Below are 22,351 nucleotides of genomic sequence, written 5' to 3'. Positions count from 1 at the left end.
TTGACAAACTGGGGCTGTTGTTCTTCTCTTGGCCGAGCAGCAGAACGAACCATGAAGACTAAGCGGATGTTATGATTGTCAAATATTGAGTCATTTACTCAAGCTGCCCTGACCAGGCCAAAGGATAACGTGGGTTGGCCAGCTAGCTAGTTGTTGCTGTTGTTGTTGTTGTTGTTGTTGTTGATTTAGGTTAATACGTTTATGCATAAACTTTGTTATTTATGATTAACAATATTAGCAAATAAACAATGCAAATGGCGTTGCTGGCCCCCCAGTCGCTGGTCAAGTTTAAAGCAAAAAGTGCTGTTGAATTATTCAGGCAGATCCGGAGCGAGCGAGAGAAAAGGTCACACCCTGAACTTTCAGCCTCCTGCAATATGTATGAGGCGAACTGTCTAACTAAATTGAATAACTGATTAAACTCTTACTTTTGGGCCCAACCCATACACACACACCCATATATATGTATATATACATATATATTACAGAAATCACATAGGTAGATTGGAATAAATATGAGATGGTCAAGAATTTATGTTGCCGGGCCATGACACGAATAATTTATAAGGCTCGACCGGTTCGGCTGGCGCGCAGAACAGAAAAAAAAAAACACACACACACACACACACTGAAACTGCAAAATAACTGCGAATAAAAACTGAAACCACGTCAGCAGTTAAAAATGTTTGCCTTAAATAAATAAAAACAGGCGCCGCAGCGCGCCAGCTACGATAAAGCTCCGGCCGCGAATCCGCCGGACGGGCTGAAGCGCCCAGAATGACAACACAAACCTGCGGTTAGTTACGAGTTTATAAAACTGCAACAAGGCTCGCACCAAAAAAAAAATCGCAAATATTTAACTGCATTTTAAAAACCCACAAAAAAAAAAAGATAAAATGTAAAATCAAGAGGAAGAAGATGATGAAAAAACGCGGCCAGTTTCCATCATTCCTCAAATCCGCCGCACAACCAGTTCTATTCTAGCCGCAGTTTTTCGTACATACATATGTCAAGTGCCAAATGAAACCTCAACAGACGAGCTGACCGAGCGGCGAGGGACAGCCGGACACAGCTGCCAGTCCAGGCCAGGCCAGGCCAGGCCAGGCCGATCTGGATGAGCTGGATGGAGCTGGACAGCACCACAAAATGTCAGCGCACGCCCCACGCTTGTTCACAATTTATTGTCACAAAGTGAGGGGCGTGGCATGGCATGGGAGAGCAGCACAAAACTGCAGCATCAGTCGCCAGCGCTAAACTAATAAAGGACCACGGAGCAGCCATAGGGAGCAGCGAGTCCGGAGAGGAGAGGAGCAGAGTTCACTTTCAATTGGACAGCAAAACTGCGAGCAATAGGAAACATACAATACACATGTTAGCATGTTGGCGGAGTCCAAAAGTGAAAGAGGGTGAGAGCGGGAGGGTGAGCAGAGCACGGAGACGGAACTATAAGAGATAATGTCAGCTGAGCAAAAGGGAAATCCTTATGCACTTATCTCAACAGACAGCAAAGACAGAAATAGCAGCTGCAATCCGAAAATCTTGGAGAGACTTTAATGAAAGCCAATGGGAAAACTTTTGGCTAAGTATTATTGAAAATATTTAAATTGAAATAAATAAATAAAATATAAAATTGGATTGCATTGGAAAATGTTTAATTATAATCTTGAAATATATTAAATAATTAAACTAGATATTTTAGCCATTGTGATATGGAAAATCTTAATGAATGAGAGAGAGTAGAAGACATTATACCCAAGAGATAGCAGAGATAAATACTAGTGTTTTAGTATGGGTGCTCGAGCTCTTAAAGACTTCTTCAGGGCGTAGTATTCATATTTAAGTGTGTGTGTTTGATGTGGCCAAGGGTCTATTATTTTATTCTATTTCATTAAGCTATTTGCTCTCTAAAGATGGTGTGCTAAAATATACTTTTATATTAAATCATTTAATTTTTTTTTAAATAATTAATTTATTTATTTATTTATTTTTATTTTTATTTATTTATTTATTTATTTTTTTTTTTTTTTTTTTGATAAGAATTAAATTTTTAATTAGAACAAAGAATTCAAAAACAATTTTCAGGCTTAGCAATGGTCTAATTCAAATACGAATGAACTCACTAAGGAACCGTTGGAATCACTTAAGCACATAAAAATACATATATACATCCCTATTCTTATATTCGTATTAATTAAAAAAAAAAAAAAAAAAATAAAATAAAATAAAATAAATAAATAAATTCACAATATTTGTACTATATAGGGAAACAGTTTTTTGTTTTTTTTTATTTTTTTATTTTTATTATTATTAACACAGAAATTTAAATTAAGAGAAGGATTTTTTTATTGGATTTATTGCGATTTTCCATTTAGCGGGGTACAAATTATCGAGACTCCACGGTATCATTAAATTTCTTTTATTTTATTTAATTTTCTATTTATTTATTTCATTTAATTATTTCCTAATTTTATTTCTCACTTATTTATTTCGATTCCACATTTTCTTACTTATCTATTTTATATTCCCATTTTATTTGCCGTATATTTAGTTTCAATTCAATACATTCAATTATACATCCAATTTTATTTACGATTTATTTATTTTCATTTAAATATATTCAAGTTGTATTTTCTATTTTCAATTATTTACGAATTGAGCTTTCGTCTTAGAATTGCACTGGGATGCATAATCACACCTGAAGCTATTACAGCAGAGCGGAGCTGTCCTTTGTGTGAACTCTTGGCCCAAAAGGGAAAAACACTTTGCCCTCTGCAATTCAACACTTTGGCCCTTTTTGCGATGGCTCCACTGGTTCGTGGCTGGCACCGCAATCCGCAGCCCGCAGCCCGCAGTCCGCAGTGCGCACAACTTAAGCTTTGAAATTAATTCGAAAGGTAGATTAAGGCAACTAAAAGCGCATGCAAAGTGCACAACCGAAGCTTTATATACATATATATGTATACATATACACATACATATATACGAACTATATTGAATGCTGACTACAGACCCATGCTCCAGTCCCAGTCGATGGTTATTTCGCTTTTAGTGCTGCAAAACTCCATTTAATGTAATGCAGCAGCATCAGATTATCAAAGTACACACACACACACACACACACACACTTATATGTATATCTACCGATTTTTGTTTGGTATACGAGTTTATGGCATACATACAACTGTACAAATGTATATTTGAACATATTGCACAAGTCAATTACAGGGATTTGGTACATTTTATTTGGCCAGTGCCCGTGCCGGGGCTTTAGTTTTATTTTAGCTATACGGAATGTCAAAGGCGGTGGATGGGCTGGGTTGGGTTGTCTCGACAAAGTAGCAATGTCAACAACGTGGAGCCGCAAAAGTTGTGATAAAAATATATGTATGTTAAATAGTTTGCTGTTCCTTCGCTTCGCTTTTATTCCACTCCCTCTCTTCTTCTTCATCTTCTTCTTCTTTTTTTTGTGCCGAACAGCACTCAAACTTCAATCTGCGGACACAAGACGTCGGACATGAACACAGCAATGGTGTACAGCACACACACACGCACACACGCACACAGAGAGTGAGAGAGAGCGGGAGGTAGCGAGTCGGACAGGCGCACAATTCAATTCAATTTGCTGGGCTAATGTGGCATTTGTCAACAGAGCCAACAGAAAATTACAGAATTACTCGGACATTGATTGAATCGAACAGAGTTGAGAATCGAGGCGAGGCGAGGCGGGGCAGGGCGAGGCGACGGTCAAGCTGGAGGCGGACGTGGATATAGTACGACTCAGCTGCCATTACACCCCACCTACCACCCTCCCTTCCCCCCTCCCCCGCTGTGTGCGCTTGGCTGGCATAAAATTATAGCTGAACGCAACGTTCAATAGCAACGGCAAATGGAGTGCAAGATGAACGTGGCTTACGTAATATTCAATTCAAATTTTAATAAATTAAATTTGCACTCACCTGCATGAAGCCCTCGGGACAGCCGGGCAGCTCGCCGGTCGGGCTCAGATTCGTTTCATAACCATCCACATCCGTATCGACCATGCCCTCATCGAAGCGGCCCACCGTAAAGCCATCAAATATGATCTGCAAATGGTTGGAGAAATATATTCATAAACATATACATACACAGATAAAAATGCAATCAATGTGTGTTTGTGTGTGTGTGTGCATAGACGACTGCAAGATGCTCTGCTCAATTTGTTGAAAGACTTGAGAGACTTGACTGCAGCTGAGCATGCTCAACGTTGTTTGCTCTGGCAGTGTATTGAAGTTATATATTTTATGTTAGTTTAGCTCTACACACGTTAAAGTTATGCAAATGAAATTCAATTGCGAAATGGCAACCTTAAGCATGCCCATGTCCACGCCCATGCCCATGCCACGCCCATGGCCTCTGTTTGCATATTAGATTGGCCATAAAAAAAGACAACACACAGCAGGCGCCAAAGAGCACACGCCGCAAGTGAAGCGAAGGTCAGGACGGACTCCAGAGCAGCAGGCAGCGAAAATGAAGAAAAAGAGAGCGAGAGAGAGACAGAGAGAGAGAGAGAGAGAGAGAGAGGGGGAGAAAATTAAGAGCGTTGCAGTCGAGCACTACCGACTGCAGAATACTCATTCATGATAAAAATGCCGACAGCTCAAAGTAATTGGGCGAAATTTATATTTTTCCAATTACTATAGAGAAGCTCGTCAAATTTTTCATAATTAATAACAATTTATCTATAAAACTATAGAAAATATTATAAATAAACTATATTAAGTTGCTTCTAAAGGTGTCAAAAATTTTCTAATATACCAACTTAAGAAATTGAAAAAACAAAAAAAAAATTTAATAGAAAGTAAAATAATGGATATATATATTTATATTTCACCCGCTTTGCTAGGAGTCCAGGGCCTGAGTCATAACTTTTTATACCCTAAGCCCATTGAAAATGGGAAATCAGAGCATAATATTTCGTGAGTATATGTATATGTTTATTTTCAGCTACCGAGCCCTTTAAATAATAGAAAAAAATATTAACCGATATGCTATACTAGTAAACATATTAAGACAATATGTATATACTTATTCTATATACAGTATAATCCCGATAATTCCAAATAGCAAGGGGATCAGTTTTATTTTATTTATTTATTTTTTTTTTTTTATTTCGATTTACACTGAAATTCAAATTATCGAGAATTATCGGGAACGAATTTCTTTCAAGTGGATCGAATTTGTTTTCGATGTATCGCGATTTTCAATTTAGCGGGGTACGAAGACTATATATACATATGTATATACAAATTTTCAATACTGTTCTACGGACAGACAGACAGTTTGACAGACGAACAGATTAAGACGTCTATTGAACGAAACCAATATACCCATTTCACTTGCCTGAATGAGTATGAAAAGTGAAAACACAAATAAGTATAAGACGAGGGCTAAGCGCACGTCAAGTGTCTGTTGCTATATACATATAATACATATATGAACGCATACATATACATACATATAAATATATATATATATATATAAATTTTAATAAAATATGCAAATAAAGTTGCGTGTGCCTGGCATTTGGCAAATTGCAAACAAAACTTCGGAAAAGGGTTGAGCTCTATGAGGCGCTCTCTTTATACATATTTTAGCACCTACCACATAAACAGTCACAAACAGCAAATATAACGAAACACGATTTTAATTTCGAATATTAGAGAAACGCAGCGCACGCACGGACTGCACACACACACACACACACAGACAGAGCTCTGTACAGTGGCAACCGCAGCCTGGACAAGTTTTCAAGGTGCCCGGGATACCTGGAGACCAATGGACATCATGGCTAGCTGGCGCTAACTGGACACACGGCAACAGTCTCTGGGCAGGTAAATTTATGTGTATCTTCTTTATGGAGTTTTGCATGTTAAATGAAACTTGCGGCAAAGTTGTTGCCACCTGCAACGCTTCTAAGTGGGCAATAGTCTTATTTCTGTGCACTTTACAGCTCCAGTTTTACAAGCTGCTAAAATTTGAATGGCAAATGGGCGGGAGGAGCTGTTATTATTAGCTTTTTATGCAAATTGTCCTTAACTACGGAATAAGAGAGAGCTCCATGCACTGAGAATTTATTTCCATTTTCTTTTTTAAGAAATGCGAATTGATAGATGATGCTAATGCCAGTAAATGTACTGTTGACATTGTGGAATTACTTCCAAATTTTTATGTAAATACAACATTATTAGGAAATATACTGAGATAATACTTGAAAGTGTGAGAATCGCATAGAGAGGTGGGAAATGTCAAGTATATGCAAATTTGAGAAAGGAAATGAAAAAAGAGAAAGAGGGAGAGAGAATGTGGGCGAGAAAGAGAGAGGGAATGAGAGACTGCGAGAGATAGACAAGAACTGAGAAAGAAAGAAAGGAAAAGGGAGGGATAGATAAGATAAGAAAGATAAGGGATAGACAGAGAAATAAAATAAGTGAGAAAAACAGTGAAAGGGAGAAAGATAAGGGAGAGGAAGTGAGAGAGAGAGTGAGAGAGAGAGAGAGAAAGAAAATAAGAGAGATGGAAAACGACAGGTTATGATAATTTAAGAAAGGAAAGGAGAAAGAAAGAAGAAAATAGAGACTGATAAATAGTTTTAGAGAAAGCTAAAGTTGTAAATATAATAGAAATACAGATGCAGCGAGAGATAGAGCGAGAATGAGATTATATGAATTCAAAGGAACCGAACAGATTTAATATAGCCAAGATTGGCAATGTTAGACAGAGACAAAAGTAAATGTAGAGAGAGAAAGCAACAAAGAGTAATGTGCGCTTTAATTATATAAAAACTCAATCGTTCGATAATTAATAATTCTGATTATTAAAAGAAACCCAGCACAAATAATAAAATATATAGTAAATATAATAAAAAATATATATATAATTTGTTCGCATGAAATATCAAATACAGGAAATAATTGAAACCCAGTCAACAACGAAATAATACCGAACAAAATACAAAATACAAAATACTCCATCATTAATGGCATTAAGGAAAAAATACATTTGCGTATGAAAATTACTTACAAAACAAACAAGTGAAAATCTCGTTGGCAATGCATAAACAAATATAAAGAGCACATTTAAAATATTGTAAAAAAAAAAGAATAAAATAAATAAAGCGTAGAAAATATAGGGACACAAAATAAAATGCAAATGGAATATAAAAATATATATATTTATATATATATATAATGCAGCTATGTGAATTTTTATATGGTAAAAATATCTGTTGATTTATGTGGCCGGTAAAATTCGCATGGCTTTTATTGCTAGCAATTTAATATTGCTGCATGCTAAAAATTTGAAATACTGCGAAAAACGAGAGAAATGCGAGAAATGCCCGCAGCATTTACCGTATCTATATATGTATATATATCTATAAATTTTTATATATGTATGTGTATATATATGTATATTCCATTTAGCTAAAGCTTTAAGTCGTACATGAATTCATTGGGGGGTGTGAAAGCTGCGCTCAGCTTGTGGCGCAAATTACAGAGTGCAACACAGGATATTTGATTAAAGTATAAAAAATTGAAGTGCAAAATAAAAAAAAAAATAAAAAAAATAATAATAAAAATGGATAAAAAAACGAATAACTGTCAGAAGTTTGGGGGCCAAGTTATTTCCATTAAAAATTAGCCGCGAGCAAAGTTGCAGCGATATGTACTTTGGCGGTAGGTCGGGTAGCTAGGGTAATTTAAACTTTTGCTCTCGCTGGGAGCACACTTGCACACACACACACAGATACACACACACAGACACAGACACATACACATACACATGCACCGACAATCATCAATCAATATGTACAGCAGGACATGCTGACAGACAGGACGATTGCGTGGCTCAGGACGTTGTTGTTGTGACTGTTGTTGTCGTTGTTGCTGTTGTTGTTGCTGTTGTTGCTGTTGTCCCCTGCTCACTCCCTAAGCCAACGCGTAACATTATTATTTCAAGCCATTTCCCACGTAGACAAGCAGCAGCAGGAGGCAAGCAAAAAATATATATATATATGCAGAAAGGGCTCGGGGGCGGGGCGGTACTGAGCAAAGCTAACTGGATAAAGTGAAAGCCAAGCACATGATTTATATGCATTACCAGGCAGAATCTGCCACGTTTATCAGCGTGGTCTACAAATGCGGAAACACAAAATAAAAGTTATAACTTATGCATGACAGATTTGGTGCAAGGTGCAAAGCTGCCGTAGCAGCAGCAGCAGCAGCAGGAGAAGCAGCAGCCGCAGCAGGAGCTACATTTTGCATACATCATTCCATAAAGTAGAAGGCAATGCCAATGCTCAGGATTTGGTACGACGTTGTCCTCAACTCAACTCAACTCGCCCTGTCTATCCCATTTTGCAGGCTTGCCAACTGCTTGACTCGCCCCCTCAGGTTCAGCGAGGGTCGCAGTTTTGGGCCACCCTAGCTTATCCTCGGCTGCTGCTAACTGCTCATTGCGCCGTTACGCAAATTGCATGGAAATCAATTATTTTCGAAATTGAAATTGACGTTTTTCTGACAGTTTGCCAAAAATGTTGTGAAGCGTGTCTAATTTTATTGTCAACGCTTATAGCCAGCTCTCGCTCCCCCCTCCCCACCGCGCAGCTGAACCGTTTAAAGCCAAGACTTTGCTTAAAGCGTTAAAGTGCCCCCTAGCTCAACTATTTGCGAGCGAGCAGTGGGGGCGTTGCCTCAGACTAGAGTCATATACCCCTAATTGAGCACGCACATAAACCCGGAGTAACGAAAATGCCAGACATCCATCATGGCGTAAAAGAAACGGAACAGCTCATACGGACGCAAACGAAATCAGCAGAGAGACGAAACGTGAATACACTGAGATTCACACGAGATAGACTTAATGAGAGCATGTGAGTTATGGATACGACCATTTGCGAATATTATTATGCGAGTATTTCTCTTTTATGTGCATCGAGGTCATAATTTGAAAATCGATTTTTATATAAAAAGGGAACGGGAAAGAGATAGAGACTGACAAATACAAAGGCTGTTATCTTTTTTTTTTTTTTTTTCAGAATAACATTTGATATTCTAATAATTTTTATTTATTTTGTTAAATTATCTATATATATATATATTAATATTATTATTATTTCTTTTATTATAATTATTGTTTTTACAAATATTATATATTATTATTATTAAATTATTGCATTGCCATTATTTTTTAACATCCCATTACTTTGTTAATTCCTTGTATATCATTTTTAATTTTTATTTATTTTTTTTTTATTTATTGATTTATTTATTTATTTATTTATTTATTTTTTTAATTTTCTATTTGTGTACAAAGCCTTGTAGTTTATTTTTGACCAGCCAATATATTATTCTTAATAGTTTTTCAGTATTATTTTGCCAACCAAGCTTCATTCATTCTTTGCGAGTCCCATTTTGCGCTTTGCATTTTAATTTTAATTTTAATTTTAATTTGAATATGCTACTTCATTATCATTATTTTACAAAAATTAATATTCCAACATTTTATTCGATTATATATTTGAATTAGTTCTTTGTAATTTCTAGTTTTATTTTGCCCAACAATTTTGATTAATAATTGTTTATAATTCTTAGTATGGCGTTGGTATTATATCAACTTCTAAAAATTGCATTTAATAAATAAATTATATTTAATTGGATTTCTGTGGAAATCGCACTCAAAATTATAAGTGAAAGTCTAATAAAAGCGGATTATTTTGAAAAATTGTTTTATTTTATTTAATTTAATTGTTTTTTATTACATAGAATGAGAATAGTTGTCATTTCTGTGAATTTCATAAATAATTATTTTAATGTAGAAAGAGGATGTGAATTAATTCTATGAATTTAATCAATATGTATTTTCGTATAGAAATAGAATACTGATTAATTCTATGAATTTATTTATTATTTATTTCAAAATAAAGTTTTTTAATAAACACCAAGGCCATCTAAGAAGGTGTATTCAACCTTTAATTGACTATATAAATTTAAATTTACGCTTTTTCAAGCTCTATCGAAATGCTTCTTTATATATTAAGGGTATTTCATATTTATAAATTATATTTATGTTATAGCTGCATAAATAATTATATATACAAAAGCTCTAGTCTTTTCAATTTAACACCCAACGGCTGTAGTATCCTTATTCTAGGTAAGGGTATTCCTGCACATATTCGTGTTTATTTTTGCGACTGCAGTGTACCGAAATATTTCACGGTGTTGTGCTGAGCGAGTCAGAGTCGAGTCCACTTTCAGTTGCAATTGCAAGAGCAGCAGCTGCTGCTGGTGTGGGATGCGTGTGCACACACACACACGCATACATACACACACATATGTGTGCAGATACACATCTATATATCTTTATGTGTGTGTATAAAGCAGTTTTATGTCGCTGCTAATCTTTGGCCGACGGCATGCAGAAGCCAACAACAGGCAGACAAACAGCAGAGAGCCGAGTCGAGTCGCCCAGTCGAGTGGAGTCCACACACGCACCATCCACCACCCAGCACCCAGCACCCACTCCCCCTCACTCGTGCACATGCATAGTTGTTGACTCACCTGGACTATGTCGCCTTGATCATGGCCGGACGCGGTGAATGTCAAGTGACACAGGAACGGCAATTTATTCCACTGTGGCGTTGGCACTTTTATGGCATAGGTGCGTCCAATATCACCATAGTATGTCCGATTGCAGACTGTGCGTGTTCGTGTTGGGATAAGAAAATGCACATAAATATGTATGTATATATGTATGTGTGTATATATATAGAAAGACAATGCTCTAGTGCATGTGACACTAACCGGAACAGTGCTTCGGCTCGTCACTGCCATCCGCACAATCGCTGCGTCCATCGCAGTATTTGTCCAGCGGCACGCAGATGTTGCCGCTGTTGCCGCTGCCCTTGCAGGAGAACTCCGAGACGCGACAGGCCAGACAGAGGCTCAGCGCGGCCAATACGAGCAGCACCGGCAGCTGCCAAGCCTGACTGGCACTTTGACTGGATTTGAGCATCTGCAGAGAGAAGAAGTGGGACGGCAATTAATAATAGGTAAATATTTAAATGGGAGTATTATTTATAATTAATACTATTTTAATTTTTTGCTATTTATTTAATTTGTCATTTTTTACAATTTAAGAATGAGCAAAAATACAAATATTTTTTATTTATTTATTTTTTTTTTAATAGAAATATTTTTTTATTATTATTTATTTTTTGGTAATTATAATTTTGGTATACAGCAGATATATAGCGAATTATCAATTTATTTTTCTATTTTATTTTTAACTTTACTAGAGGAAAAAAAAAAGGTTTTGAATTAATTTTTTAAATTTTATTTTAAAGATTTCCTTTAACGCTATTATGCAAAAGAACGATATTCATTTAGAATTAGGAGATATGGAAAGGAGAAATTAAATTAAAAATTAGTATATAAAATTTGAATAAATAAATAAATATATAAATTTGGTATAGATTGTAGTTATATATACAAATATACAAATTTCCTGCGCAAATATTTTATATATCAAATATTTTATACTGTTTTAGAGAGCATATTTTAAATATAAATTAATGAATATATTTTCCTCTAGCTGAGGAGGATAAAAATTCGAAATTCAATTATACCTAACGTAACCATATTTTAAGGGGATACGATTTGGTTTATGTATTTTATGCCAAAACGGTTTTTATAATTTCAATTTCAATACCAAACTTTATTATAGATTTTTGCTGTCTATATACATATATAAAAATCTTTCTAAAGGAGTCTCCAACATATTTTTATGAAGTTCTCAATTGCAGCTGGGTATTTATATTTATTTAAATATTTCAAACAATTTTCTTTTCATATTTAATATTGCCAGGATAAAGAGCCAGCATTAAATTATGAACTGGAACAAGCAAATATGTATATAAATAATTACAAAGAAATTTTGCAGAATAAGAATAGATTTATTTTAAGTGAAGGCTGTTTCATTTAAATTCACAATTCCAATATAAAAGTTGATTATGGATTTTTGCTGTATATATAGATATCAGAAAATTTCCCTAAAAGTCTCTGCAGCGTAGTTCTATTAAGAACTCAATTGCAGCTATGCCTTTATATATATATTTAAATATTTCGGACCATTTTCTTTTCATAATTACGATTTCCATTCAATTTCATGTACTCGCCACAGCCAGCACGTACTCGGGGTAAGTGAAAAGTTTCGACATAAAAGGCTCAACGGCCAAATATCGCCTTGCTGGGGAGCTACAAATTCTTGGAGGCTTTTTTGTTGTTGGCACTTGCTGTTGTTGTTGTTGGTTATTGTTGTTTGTTGTCTGGCTAAAACCGTGCAGACATTTGAGCGTAACTACTTCAAGTTTTATGTTGCCGTCAACCCTTTTTTCTCACACACACACACACACACAAACACACATACACTTTATGGGGCACACGTGGATCTGGGCATATTGAAAACTCAGCATTGTTATGTGGAGAGCGGCATAAAGCGCTGCAAGTCCAGGTAAATGGCAGGTGCAAAAACTGTTATCGGTAGCCGGTTATCGTGGATGGGGCAAAAGTTCTTAAAGCGTACTTGATTGCTCAAATCCTTTGTGTATCCTTTTAAGCCTTTTGTTTTCCATTATGCGCCGGAAGTGTTGTAAACACTTCAAAAGGCAAGACAAAAAATATATATATATATATATATGAAAATAAAAGCACGAGAAGATGAAGAAGAACAAGAAAAAACGAATCAGCTACGGCCTGGAAACAATAACAGCAAAGCAACAACTTCTGCAGACTGGCAGCAGGAAGTCTCAAGCCAAGTCCCTCTGCCGCTGGCTCCGATTCTCCGCTCGACCCTCCATTCCCCCTCGTCCTGTACTGGACAACATGCCGAGACAGCGAGTCAACGGGATGCCGTCGCCCTGCCACTTGGCTGTATGTAAATTTGACGACAGTTTTAATAAAAATAAAAGCAGGCACGGAAATAAAGCATAATAATGCGTGATGACAAACCCAACTCAGCGAAAGGGGCGAGCGTGCACGCCCATTAAGCGGAAGGTGCGTGTCGAATGGGAAGCACTCATAACGCTTGGATTGCCCCACTTCGCCCAGTCGGCAGACAACGAAATGGACTGGGCTTCCCTTGGCCTGTCAATATGCTTCCCGCATGAGTTATGTTATAATTGTATGTGTATGTGTATGTGTATCTCTCTCTACTCTCTCACTCTCTCTTTCACTCTCTTTCTCTCTATCTGTTGTCTGCTGGGGAATATTTTGCATAAGCAGGAGCCACGGGCTTGGAGCACTTTAAGTTACTAAGCCAATGCCTGGAGTGCCGTCCAGGGAATGCAGCGCTGCATGGGAGTTGTCGTTGACAGGAACCTGAAAGTGGCCAACGTGGAATGTCAGTCGGAGGGTCGAGATGATTAGTTCGGGGCACAAGAGAGTTTACAACAAAATATTTTAAACAATATAACACAAAAAGGTTGCACGAGCTGCTGCTGAGGGAATTTTGACAAACACATGGCTGAGACATGAAACCGAAAAGAGAATAAATAAAGCCAAAGTTGGCAACATAGAGTTGGCTGTCATAAGTTAGTGGATGCTCAAGCTGCCATTATCTTTCTCAAAATGCTTAGCATATGCAGGTGGATAAACATAATTGACAGCATCCAGATTAATTTGTGAGCTCTTGATATCAGCACTCCCCTAACTCTCCTAAATGCCAGCAATAATCCGTGCTTCCGCTTCGGCTATTTCCAGCGACATTATCTCCGCCCAACTGCTCCAGCTTATGTTGCATAGCCGCTGTCCCATTAATGGGCAACTCTCAGAGATAGAGAGGTTGAGGGGGAGAGGGGGAGTGTGGGGTGGTGGTGCTGCTGCTGCTGTCAGTGGTGCCTTCATTGGTAATCCAATCAATGCACTCTCATGCCTCGACACAATCAAATTCTAGTTACCAAACTGGAGTCTTAGCCAGATATGCGTGGCACAATTAGAGAGCACGTAGAGCCAGAAAGGGAAGAAAAAAAAAAAAGAAATATGCTTAGCCCAAGCACTCTACACACATGCTGAGGCCAGAGCCAGAACCAGGACAATGACAATGACGAGCTACAGAGAAGAGCAGAGCAAACTGGCAAACTAGCTGAGTGGCAGGCAACAAGGCGGGCAACGAGGCGGGCGGGCGGCATTTGCCACAATTGACAAAGAATTTATGCGATGCTTATAAAAGGCTTATAGGGTAAGTCCTTTCACCCAGACAGACACACACACACACACACACACACACACACACATGGATGCTGGCAATGCGAACAGAAACGACAGAGAATTTCACTTTTTACTCGCTAGAGAAATGACGATGTTGGGGTAGCCAAAGTGACAACAGTAAATAAAGCTGGGCGAAGTCGGGCCAAAGCAAGTGGAAAAGGAAAACTGAAAAGTCGCGCGACTGCTCCCAGCGAAATTGCTGGAAAATGATGTTGCAAATGTGAACATTTGTATTTCTGTATATTTGGCTTTTCAGTCCGCTGCGCGCTGGCGAACGGGCAGGAAATGTATTATTAAAGAAAACAAAATACGCCATACAGAACATGACAAATAAATGACGCGTATTCTATATGCTATAAAAAAAAAAAAAATAAATAACAAGGTTTTGTATATTTAATACATTTGATAACAGAAATAGAAGCAAACAAATATATGTATATATATGTTTATTTATTTGTATAAAAATTCTAGTTAAATGTCATATTTTGGCAAATTTTGATGCTCTACACTATAAACAAAATTTGTTTTATTTTTAGTCATAAAATTTAAGTAAAAACATTTTGCAAAATTTAACTTTAAAACTAAATATAAATTATGGTCCATTTATTTTTATTTTAAGTTACAAAAATAGTTGCAGAAATTATTTAATGTTTAAACTCATTCATAGCCAAACATATATTAAGGCAAAACATTATTTTTATTTTTAGATACAAAAATAGTAAAACAATAGTAAAACAAAAATAAAGTAAAATTATTTTCAATTTATAGCCAAAAATAAATTAAGGTAAAATATTATTCTTAGTTTTAGTAACAAAAATATACATATATATATATATATTATATAAATTTTTTGTAAGTTAAGGTAATATTTATTTTCTATATATAAACAAAAAAAAGTAAAATAAAATAAATAAATAAAAAATAAATAATAATAAAAATAAAAAAGAATTTATATATAAAACCTTAAAACCAACTATGATTTGGGGCAAATTTTTATCAAATAGAAATACCCACACGGGGCTCAGAAAGAAACAGAAATATAATTAAATTAGCGTCGAGGGAGGCCAGAAATGTTGTATGAAAAGCAGAAAAGGCCCAAAAACCGGCATCAAAGCCAACAACAAGAGCAGCGGAGACAGCGAGGCGGCTTCAATGGCCAGAAGGCGTCAGGAAATTAGCATAACAAAGCCATTAGAGGGGCGACGCGAGGAGCCAGCACCAAAGGCACTAACGGCAACAAATACTACTAAAAACGCAAAAAAAAAAAAAAAAAATACAGTAAGCCGAATGAAAAACAAAAGAATAGCGCTTGTGATTTCAAAGGCCAACGCAATGGCAATGGCGAGGCGATGTCGCTGTGCCAGTGACAGTGGACCAAGGACGCAGCCCAAACACACACAAATGCATACACACACACACACACACGCGCACACAAATACAAGCGCGGACTACAAATGTCAGCAGCAGCAGCAGCAGCAGCAAATATCACCGGCAGCGGCTGGAACAGCGGTTGCAGCAGTTGCCACTGTGGGGGCGTCAGTCCGCCCCCCTTGTGGCGCCCAGTCAGCGTCTCTCGTTAGCATTGCCTCAATTTTCTGCTGCCTTTTCTTTTTTTTTTTTTGCGGTTTGGTTTGCTGTGGCCCGTTACGTGCCCGGCTACTTTTTGAGTAATGGCCAAGATTACGCTGCAGTGTGCAGGCAGAAGATAGATGGAGCAGCAGCTGGTAGAGCAGCCGAGGTGCCGGGTATTGGGGCGTGTCTTTGGACAATTTAAAGTTGGTGTCACGCATCACACTTTGCTCTAATGAGTGTCGTCGTCGTCGTCGTCCTCGTCGTCGTCTCGTGGCAATTGCAACGTGATTTGGCGCCACGAAATGCCGCAGCTCAATCACGCTTGTCTGCAGCGCGGCGAAACATTGTGATGTATTGCAGCGGCCATGCGACGTATGAGTAATATTTAATTATATATCAGCCAGCGAGCAATAGTAAGCAGCTGAGCATGAATATGTGTGTGTGTGTGTGTGTGAAATGGGAGAGCAACTGAGCAGGTTATACACATTGAGTAGTTAGCAAAGCTAAGTAGAGCTGAAGAGCCATCGTTAGTAGCTGCTCTCGATTTCTTATATATAAAAGCTATTTTTTTGTATCCAATGAATAATGCAAAATAAAATAAAAAAATAAATATACATAATATAATAATAAATAATATAAATAAATGTATAAATTAATAGTATGTATACAAAACCAAACTGAAATTTTATTTCATATATATGTTACGAAAAAAGGGAAATTTATAATAATAATATTTTTTTAACTACTATAGTAAAGAATTAATTATTATAAGCTAGATTGCTTAAGTTTTCAATTTTTTTAGGCACAAATATAATTTAATTGATTTTTATTTGTATTCAAATTCAAAGAAATTTGAGCAACATAAATAAAGTTTCTGTTAATGTCAGATTCCGTTAACAGCAATAGCTACTCCCTCTACAGTGCCAAGTTATGTTATTTACAGCAGATAAAGCTTTTTAATATGCTAGCGCAATGTGCACTGTTAAAAGACTCTATCGCTGGCAATGTAGAGGAAGCAGCAATTTCTGTTAATGTAATGTGACATTAACAGCAACTGAAATGACCGATCAGCACACTAGTATATCAATTAGCTTACAAATGTTGTTTAAGTAAGACGACATATTCACAATGAATAAAATCAAGAGATATCTTGAGTTATTACTAAAGAGAATACCCATCTATAAAGTCGTGCCATTTCTGCTTCTCCCTCTACAGCGCATTCTCGCACTCTCAACTGAACTCTCTCACATCAACTGCAGCCGAATGAGCTGACGTATAATTCGTTTAAATTCCTAAGAACTGCTCAGGCACCATAAATACAACAGTTCAATGTCTCAACTAGCTTTTTGTGACATTCTCTCCCTCATTCTCTCATTCTCTGTGTGTATGTGTGTGTGTGTGTGTGTATGGCTATCAAAATTATGACTTATTTGACATTCTATTGTTGTCATTTGCTTGAAATGCTGCGACATGATTGGACTTATTTCCACACGCCGTGACTTTAACTATATCCCAAGCTGACTCAACTAGTGACTGAGCACCGCCTGCTGCTCCTGCTTCTCCTGCTCCCCCTGCTTGCTCCCCTGCTCCTCTAATACTGCTAGAGTCATGGCCATTAAAGTTACAATCATAAAGCTGCTGTGTCAGTGGGCGGAGCTCTGTACGCCAAACTGACTTCATGCCCGTAGTTGGCACATTAAAAATGTAAGTTTAATTTTAAAGCCCTGCGACGCGTCAGAATGTGAGTGGGTGAGTGGGTGAGAGATGTGAGGGCTGTGCGTGCGTGGGTGTGCAACTATAATGGGCGATCCCAGTGGTCTTGAGTCTGGCGCTTTTACAGTGCCTCAGCAAACATTTCGCATAAAATGCCAAATACTTTTGTGAGATCGTAAAGCCAACGATTGTTGCCCACAAATACAAACACCGCCAGCTACACAGACACAGCACTGACAACAATGTATGGCCCCGCAAAAGGCAGCGAATAACAAAAAGAAATAAACAAAAACACAAACAACCAAAATAAAAATGAAATAGGAATGGTGAAATTTGTGTTCAACGATTTTAGCCGCGCTGCAAGCCAAACAAATTGCATATGAGCATTTTCCAATTTACATTTTTTCCGCGCTTCCGGGCGCGATGTATGCGCGCACCGAGTGTAAATTGAAATTTCCGGCCAAGAAATGCAAAAGAATAAAACGTAAAATGTGATTCATAATAGCACAAGCTCCGGCAGTGCAATGAACTCGCCCGGGCTAATAGCAAAGTGCAAAAGCTCAGCGCTGTGGACGCTGCTCTGGCATCTTGAGCGGAATTCAAGGAGAGCAGACACTTAAAGCCGCCAGGCATAGGCAAAGGCAAAGGCAAAGCAATGGGCATGGCATGGGCAGAGGCAGGACAAGAGCATGCACTGTAAAAATAAATGGGGATAAATAAAAAGAAATTAATCAACCAAAAGTAAAATATGTATAAAAATATAACAAAAATTAATAAAAGTAAAAAAAACTAAAAAAGCAATCAAGGAAATAAGGATAAATAAAAAATACAAAAATAAATGGTTTCAATATAAATAAATTTCTCTTAAAAAAATACAAAAATGAATAAATAAATAAAAAAAATATAAATAAATAAAAAACATAAAATAAAATAGAAATAAATAAATAAAAAAAAAAAATAAATAAATAAATAAATCAAAATTTGTAAAAATAAATTTAAAATAGTATAACTATATGCAACGAAACTTTAATTCACTTGTTACCTATTTCCATATATAAAATGTACGCTGTACATTACTTTAGATATAATTTTAACAAGAGTCGATGCTTAAAGCCCTTAGATAGGGCAAGCTTGTGAACAAAAGATAAACTAATATAAAAATATACATAAATATATCAAACAAAATAGCTTTTATTACAAAATTAAATATTGAAATGTATATATAAAACAAAAAAATAAAATAAAATAATAAAAAAAATTAGCTAAAAAATAATAATAATGAATAGCTAAATATTTTATTTTATTTTATTCTATTTTATTTTTTAAATATTATTTAAACAGGCTTTTTACTACCTAATTGGCAGCTTAACAAGTTGAACATAATAGGCAAATAAAAAATAATATAGATTTCAAAATAATATAAAATATTAAAATAAATAAATAGCTATATAAATAATAAAAAACAGAAACTTAAGAAATTTCTATCTGAATATTTAAATTTATTGCAATGCTGCAACTCACTTTAAATTAAATCCCATAAATATATGTATACAACAAGTGCCATAAATTTCACTTAGTCTGATCTTGAGACAAGTAAAAAAATGTATATGTATAAAGAATTTGTTTATAAATTGAAATATAAACGATGAAATTATATTTTGAAATATTTCTATTTGAAGCAAAATTTCAACTCTCTATCAATTGATTGAGCTAAATAATTTATTAAAATGTCATAAATTTCATTTATTTATAAAATTAAATCTAATCAAAATATTTTTATTTATAGCTAAACTTCAACTCTATTTTAATTGTTTCACATGAATAAATAGATCAAATATATGCCATAAATTTCTCCTGGTGTATATTGTCTTATGGGGGTGACATAATGAGCTCTGTGCGGGCCGCATATCACGCATACGACGTGTTTCTCTTGTTTCTGGAATTGAAAGCAATGCCATGTACACAACACTTCAGATGCTAAACTCTTCTTGGCATTGCGACGCGTGTTCCATGTCCCATGTCCCATGTCCCATATCCCATGTCCTATTCCTATTCTATGGCCCTGGACCAGTCAGTACCTTTTATCGTTGATTTTAGCAGCAAAAACCACAAAAACTGAAACAGACAGAGAGACAGAGAGACAAACAGAGAGACAAACAGGCCGAGGCGAAAAGAAAATCTTATGAATCTTTGAACATACTTTAGCACTTTGACACTTTTGCCGACGGCAAATGGCAAATGGCAACGGCTGCGGTTACTGGCGCAGCGGCAGCAACAAATTTTGGGCGCTATTTTGACTTTGCTGAGGCCATTAAATATGGAGAGCGGCCATGTTGTGGGCGAGCCGAGGCGAAGGGCGATCGATGGCCTGGGTTTATCTACGTGTCGTGCAGCTGGCTTAGCGCCTGTCTTAGATTAATAGCAGTCGGCAGTTGGGAGTCGGCATTTGGCGTTGACGATGCCATTGCGTGTGGACTACGTGCCTGAGTGCGCTTTAATGTATGCTACGTTTATTTTTAGGCTCAGATTCGAGATCTTGTTTATAACTCGCCACACAGATTAACTGACAATTGTGGTTAGATAAACGAAACAAAATGAAACGAAATGAAATGAAATGAAACAATATGAACCGAAATAAAATGTAATACATATTGCAAATAGCATGGCTAATGGCTCTATGGCATAATTGCTTTGCTGCATTTCAAATACACGAAATTATGATTGCTGGGAATATAAATTTCCCATATATATATACATGTATATAAGAAATATGATCAATAAATAATATTTGCCAAGCAATCCATTCAATTTCACACGCTGCCAATCAAGTATTTATGAATATTTCAAAATCAATATATGCAACAATTAAATGAAATATCTCACAGAGACAGGCTCGGATTTGGGCTGGACTTTTCTGTTTGGCTGTTGGCATTGCAACTAAATAGAAAATGTAAAATTTATAGAAATTCAAATGCAATGCAGAGGCAGAGTTGGACATAAAGCTGGCTTAAAGCGCTCAAACCAGGGTCGGAGCAGGTGGCGAACGGGGTCAGGGCGGCAGCTATCAATGGCAGGCGCCGTTGCCGTTGCCGTTGCCACTGCCACTGCCACTGCCAAAATGCCAAATTTGCATATAAAGTAAAATTGAAAATGCCAGCGGGAATGGAGAACAAGAACCAAAATCCCAAACTCTAAAACGGGCCCAAAAGAAAGCCAAGCCCAGCCAAAAACCAGTGGAATGCAGCGCTCAGCTAACAGAGCCCAACAACAGCAGCAGCAGGAGCAGCAGGAGCAGCAGGAGTAGCAGGAGTTGTGTAAAATGCATTGGCATCTACAACTACTTCATCTGGGCACAGGCGATGGCAACTATTCGGAAGCGTTTTAAGCCGCGCTAAAAGGCGTTCCCAAAATATTTACATTGATTTCCTGGTGCTGTGCAATGCAGTGCAGAGCTCTGCTGTTGCTGCTGTTGCTGCTGCTGCTGCTGCTGCTGCGCTGCTTTTACAGTTGGAATTCAAGTATAAATTGCAGGCACTTTATATTTGATGGGCATCGAGCGCAAATGCGCGTCACGTACAGAGCCACACAGACTCAAAAACCAACACGCCGCAAATCAAAACGGACCACGAACCACCCAGAAAACCACCTACCACAAAAAAAAAAAAAAAAAAAAAGAAAGAGTAGAAGGAGCAGCAGGAGAATGAGCATAAAACGAGTGAGATACTGAACGAAATAAATATTACTTTGTAATATAAAGTGATGTTGCAGACGAATATATATTTTAAGTTTAAAGGAAAGATTGATAAAAAGAGTTAAAGACCATAAAATAAAATGGCAAACAAAAATTGATTAATTTGTAGAGATCTTACAGAATATATATACTCTATGTATATAAGGATTATTTATTAATATGGAATATAAATTATAGAGTGGAGATTTATGTGGAGCAAAGGTAAGAAGTGCCCAGAGAGCAAGTACTCAAGAACTGGTGCTGCAGTTATGCTATTAACATTCTTCTGTTAATAGCATAGCATAGTGCTGTGGGAGAGCAGCAATTCCTGTTAATGGCATCAGGTATTAACATTTATTTTAATTTAAATAAATAAAATAAATAACTTAATTAAATATATATTTCATTAATTAAATAAAGTCTGCAAATAAAAAAAGTAATAGCTAAGCCAAAGATTTTCTTTAGTTGAAGAGTATGAATAAAACTTTAGATTCCTATGCATGAATGATAAAAAATATATATTTATGTTTAATAAATATACATTATAAATATTACATTTTATATAACACTTCATATCAATTTAATCTAAAAATTAATCATATCAATATTGCTTTGGCTATTCGAAGGAAAAACAAAATTTGCTATTTGCAAAATTTTGTAATAAAAAATTCTATAACAATTCTAGAGAATAAAAATAAACATAGCAAAATTTCATGTAAACTATTTGAGTCCAAAAAGTCAAGAAAAGGTAGTCCAAGAATTTAAAAATGTCTTTAAATTTTTTATAAAATTAGTAATAGTACAAAAATAGTTTGTGTACAATTAAATTTAAATTTTATATGAGTTTTATTCATTTAAATAATATTTTGGCTATATCAAAATAATATATAGCTATAATCTCAGAGTTATAAAATTAAAAATAATATGATTTATATTTTTAAATAAATAATAAAAATACAGTTTAAATTGAAAATGATATATTAAATACTTTAGCTTTAACAAAATTAAATTAATAAACAAAACAATTATAACTATA

The 22,351-nt window shown here is 36.0% G+C and overlaps 1 protein-coding gene across 1 annotated transcript in view; it reads right to left on the bottom strand.

Annotated features, from left to right (window-relative positions):
• Positions 1-22,351, bottom strand: part of LOC6582810 — an 84,869-nt gene that overhangs the window by 49,403 nt on the left and 13,115 nt on the right. The window contains exons 2-4 of the mRNA XM_044009814.1: positions 10,839-11,049; positions 10,596-10,732; positions 3,957-4,082 (exon numbers count right to left, since the gene is read on the bottom strand). Coding sequence (XP_043865749.1) covers positions 3,957-4,082; positions 10,596-10,732; positions 10,839-11,049 — 474 coding nt within the window. The remainder of the gene's footprint in view (positions 1-3,956; positions 4,083-10,595; positions 10,733-10,838; positions 11,050-22,351) is intronic.

This window comes from Drosophila mojavensis, unplaced genomic scaffold (assembly GCF_018153725.1).
Source record: "Drosophila mojavensis isolate 15081-1352.22 unplaced genomic scaffold, ASM1815372v1 contig_74, whole genome shotgun sequence".
NCBI classification, from domain to species: Eukaryota; Metazoa; Arthropoda; class Insecta; order Diptera; family Drosophilidae; genus Drosophila; species Drosophila mojavensis.
Note: the sequence above shows the minus strand (reverse complement) of the source record. Positions and strands in the feature narration are given on the sequence as shown.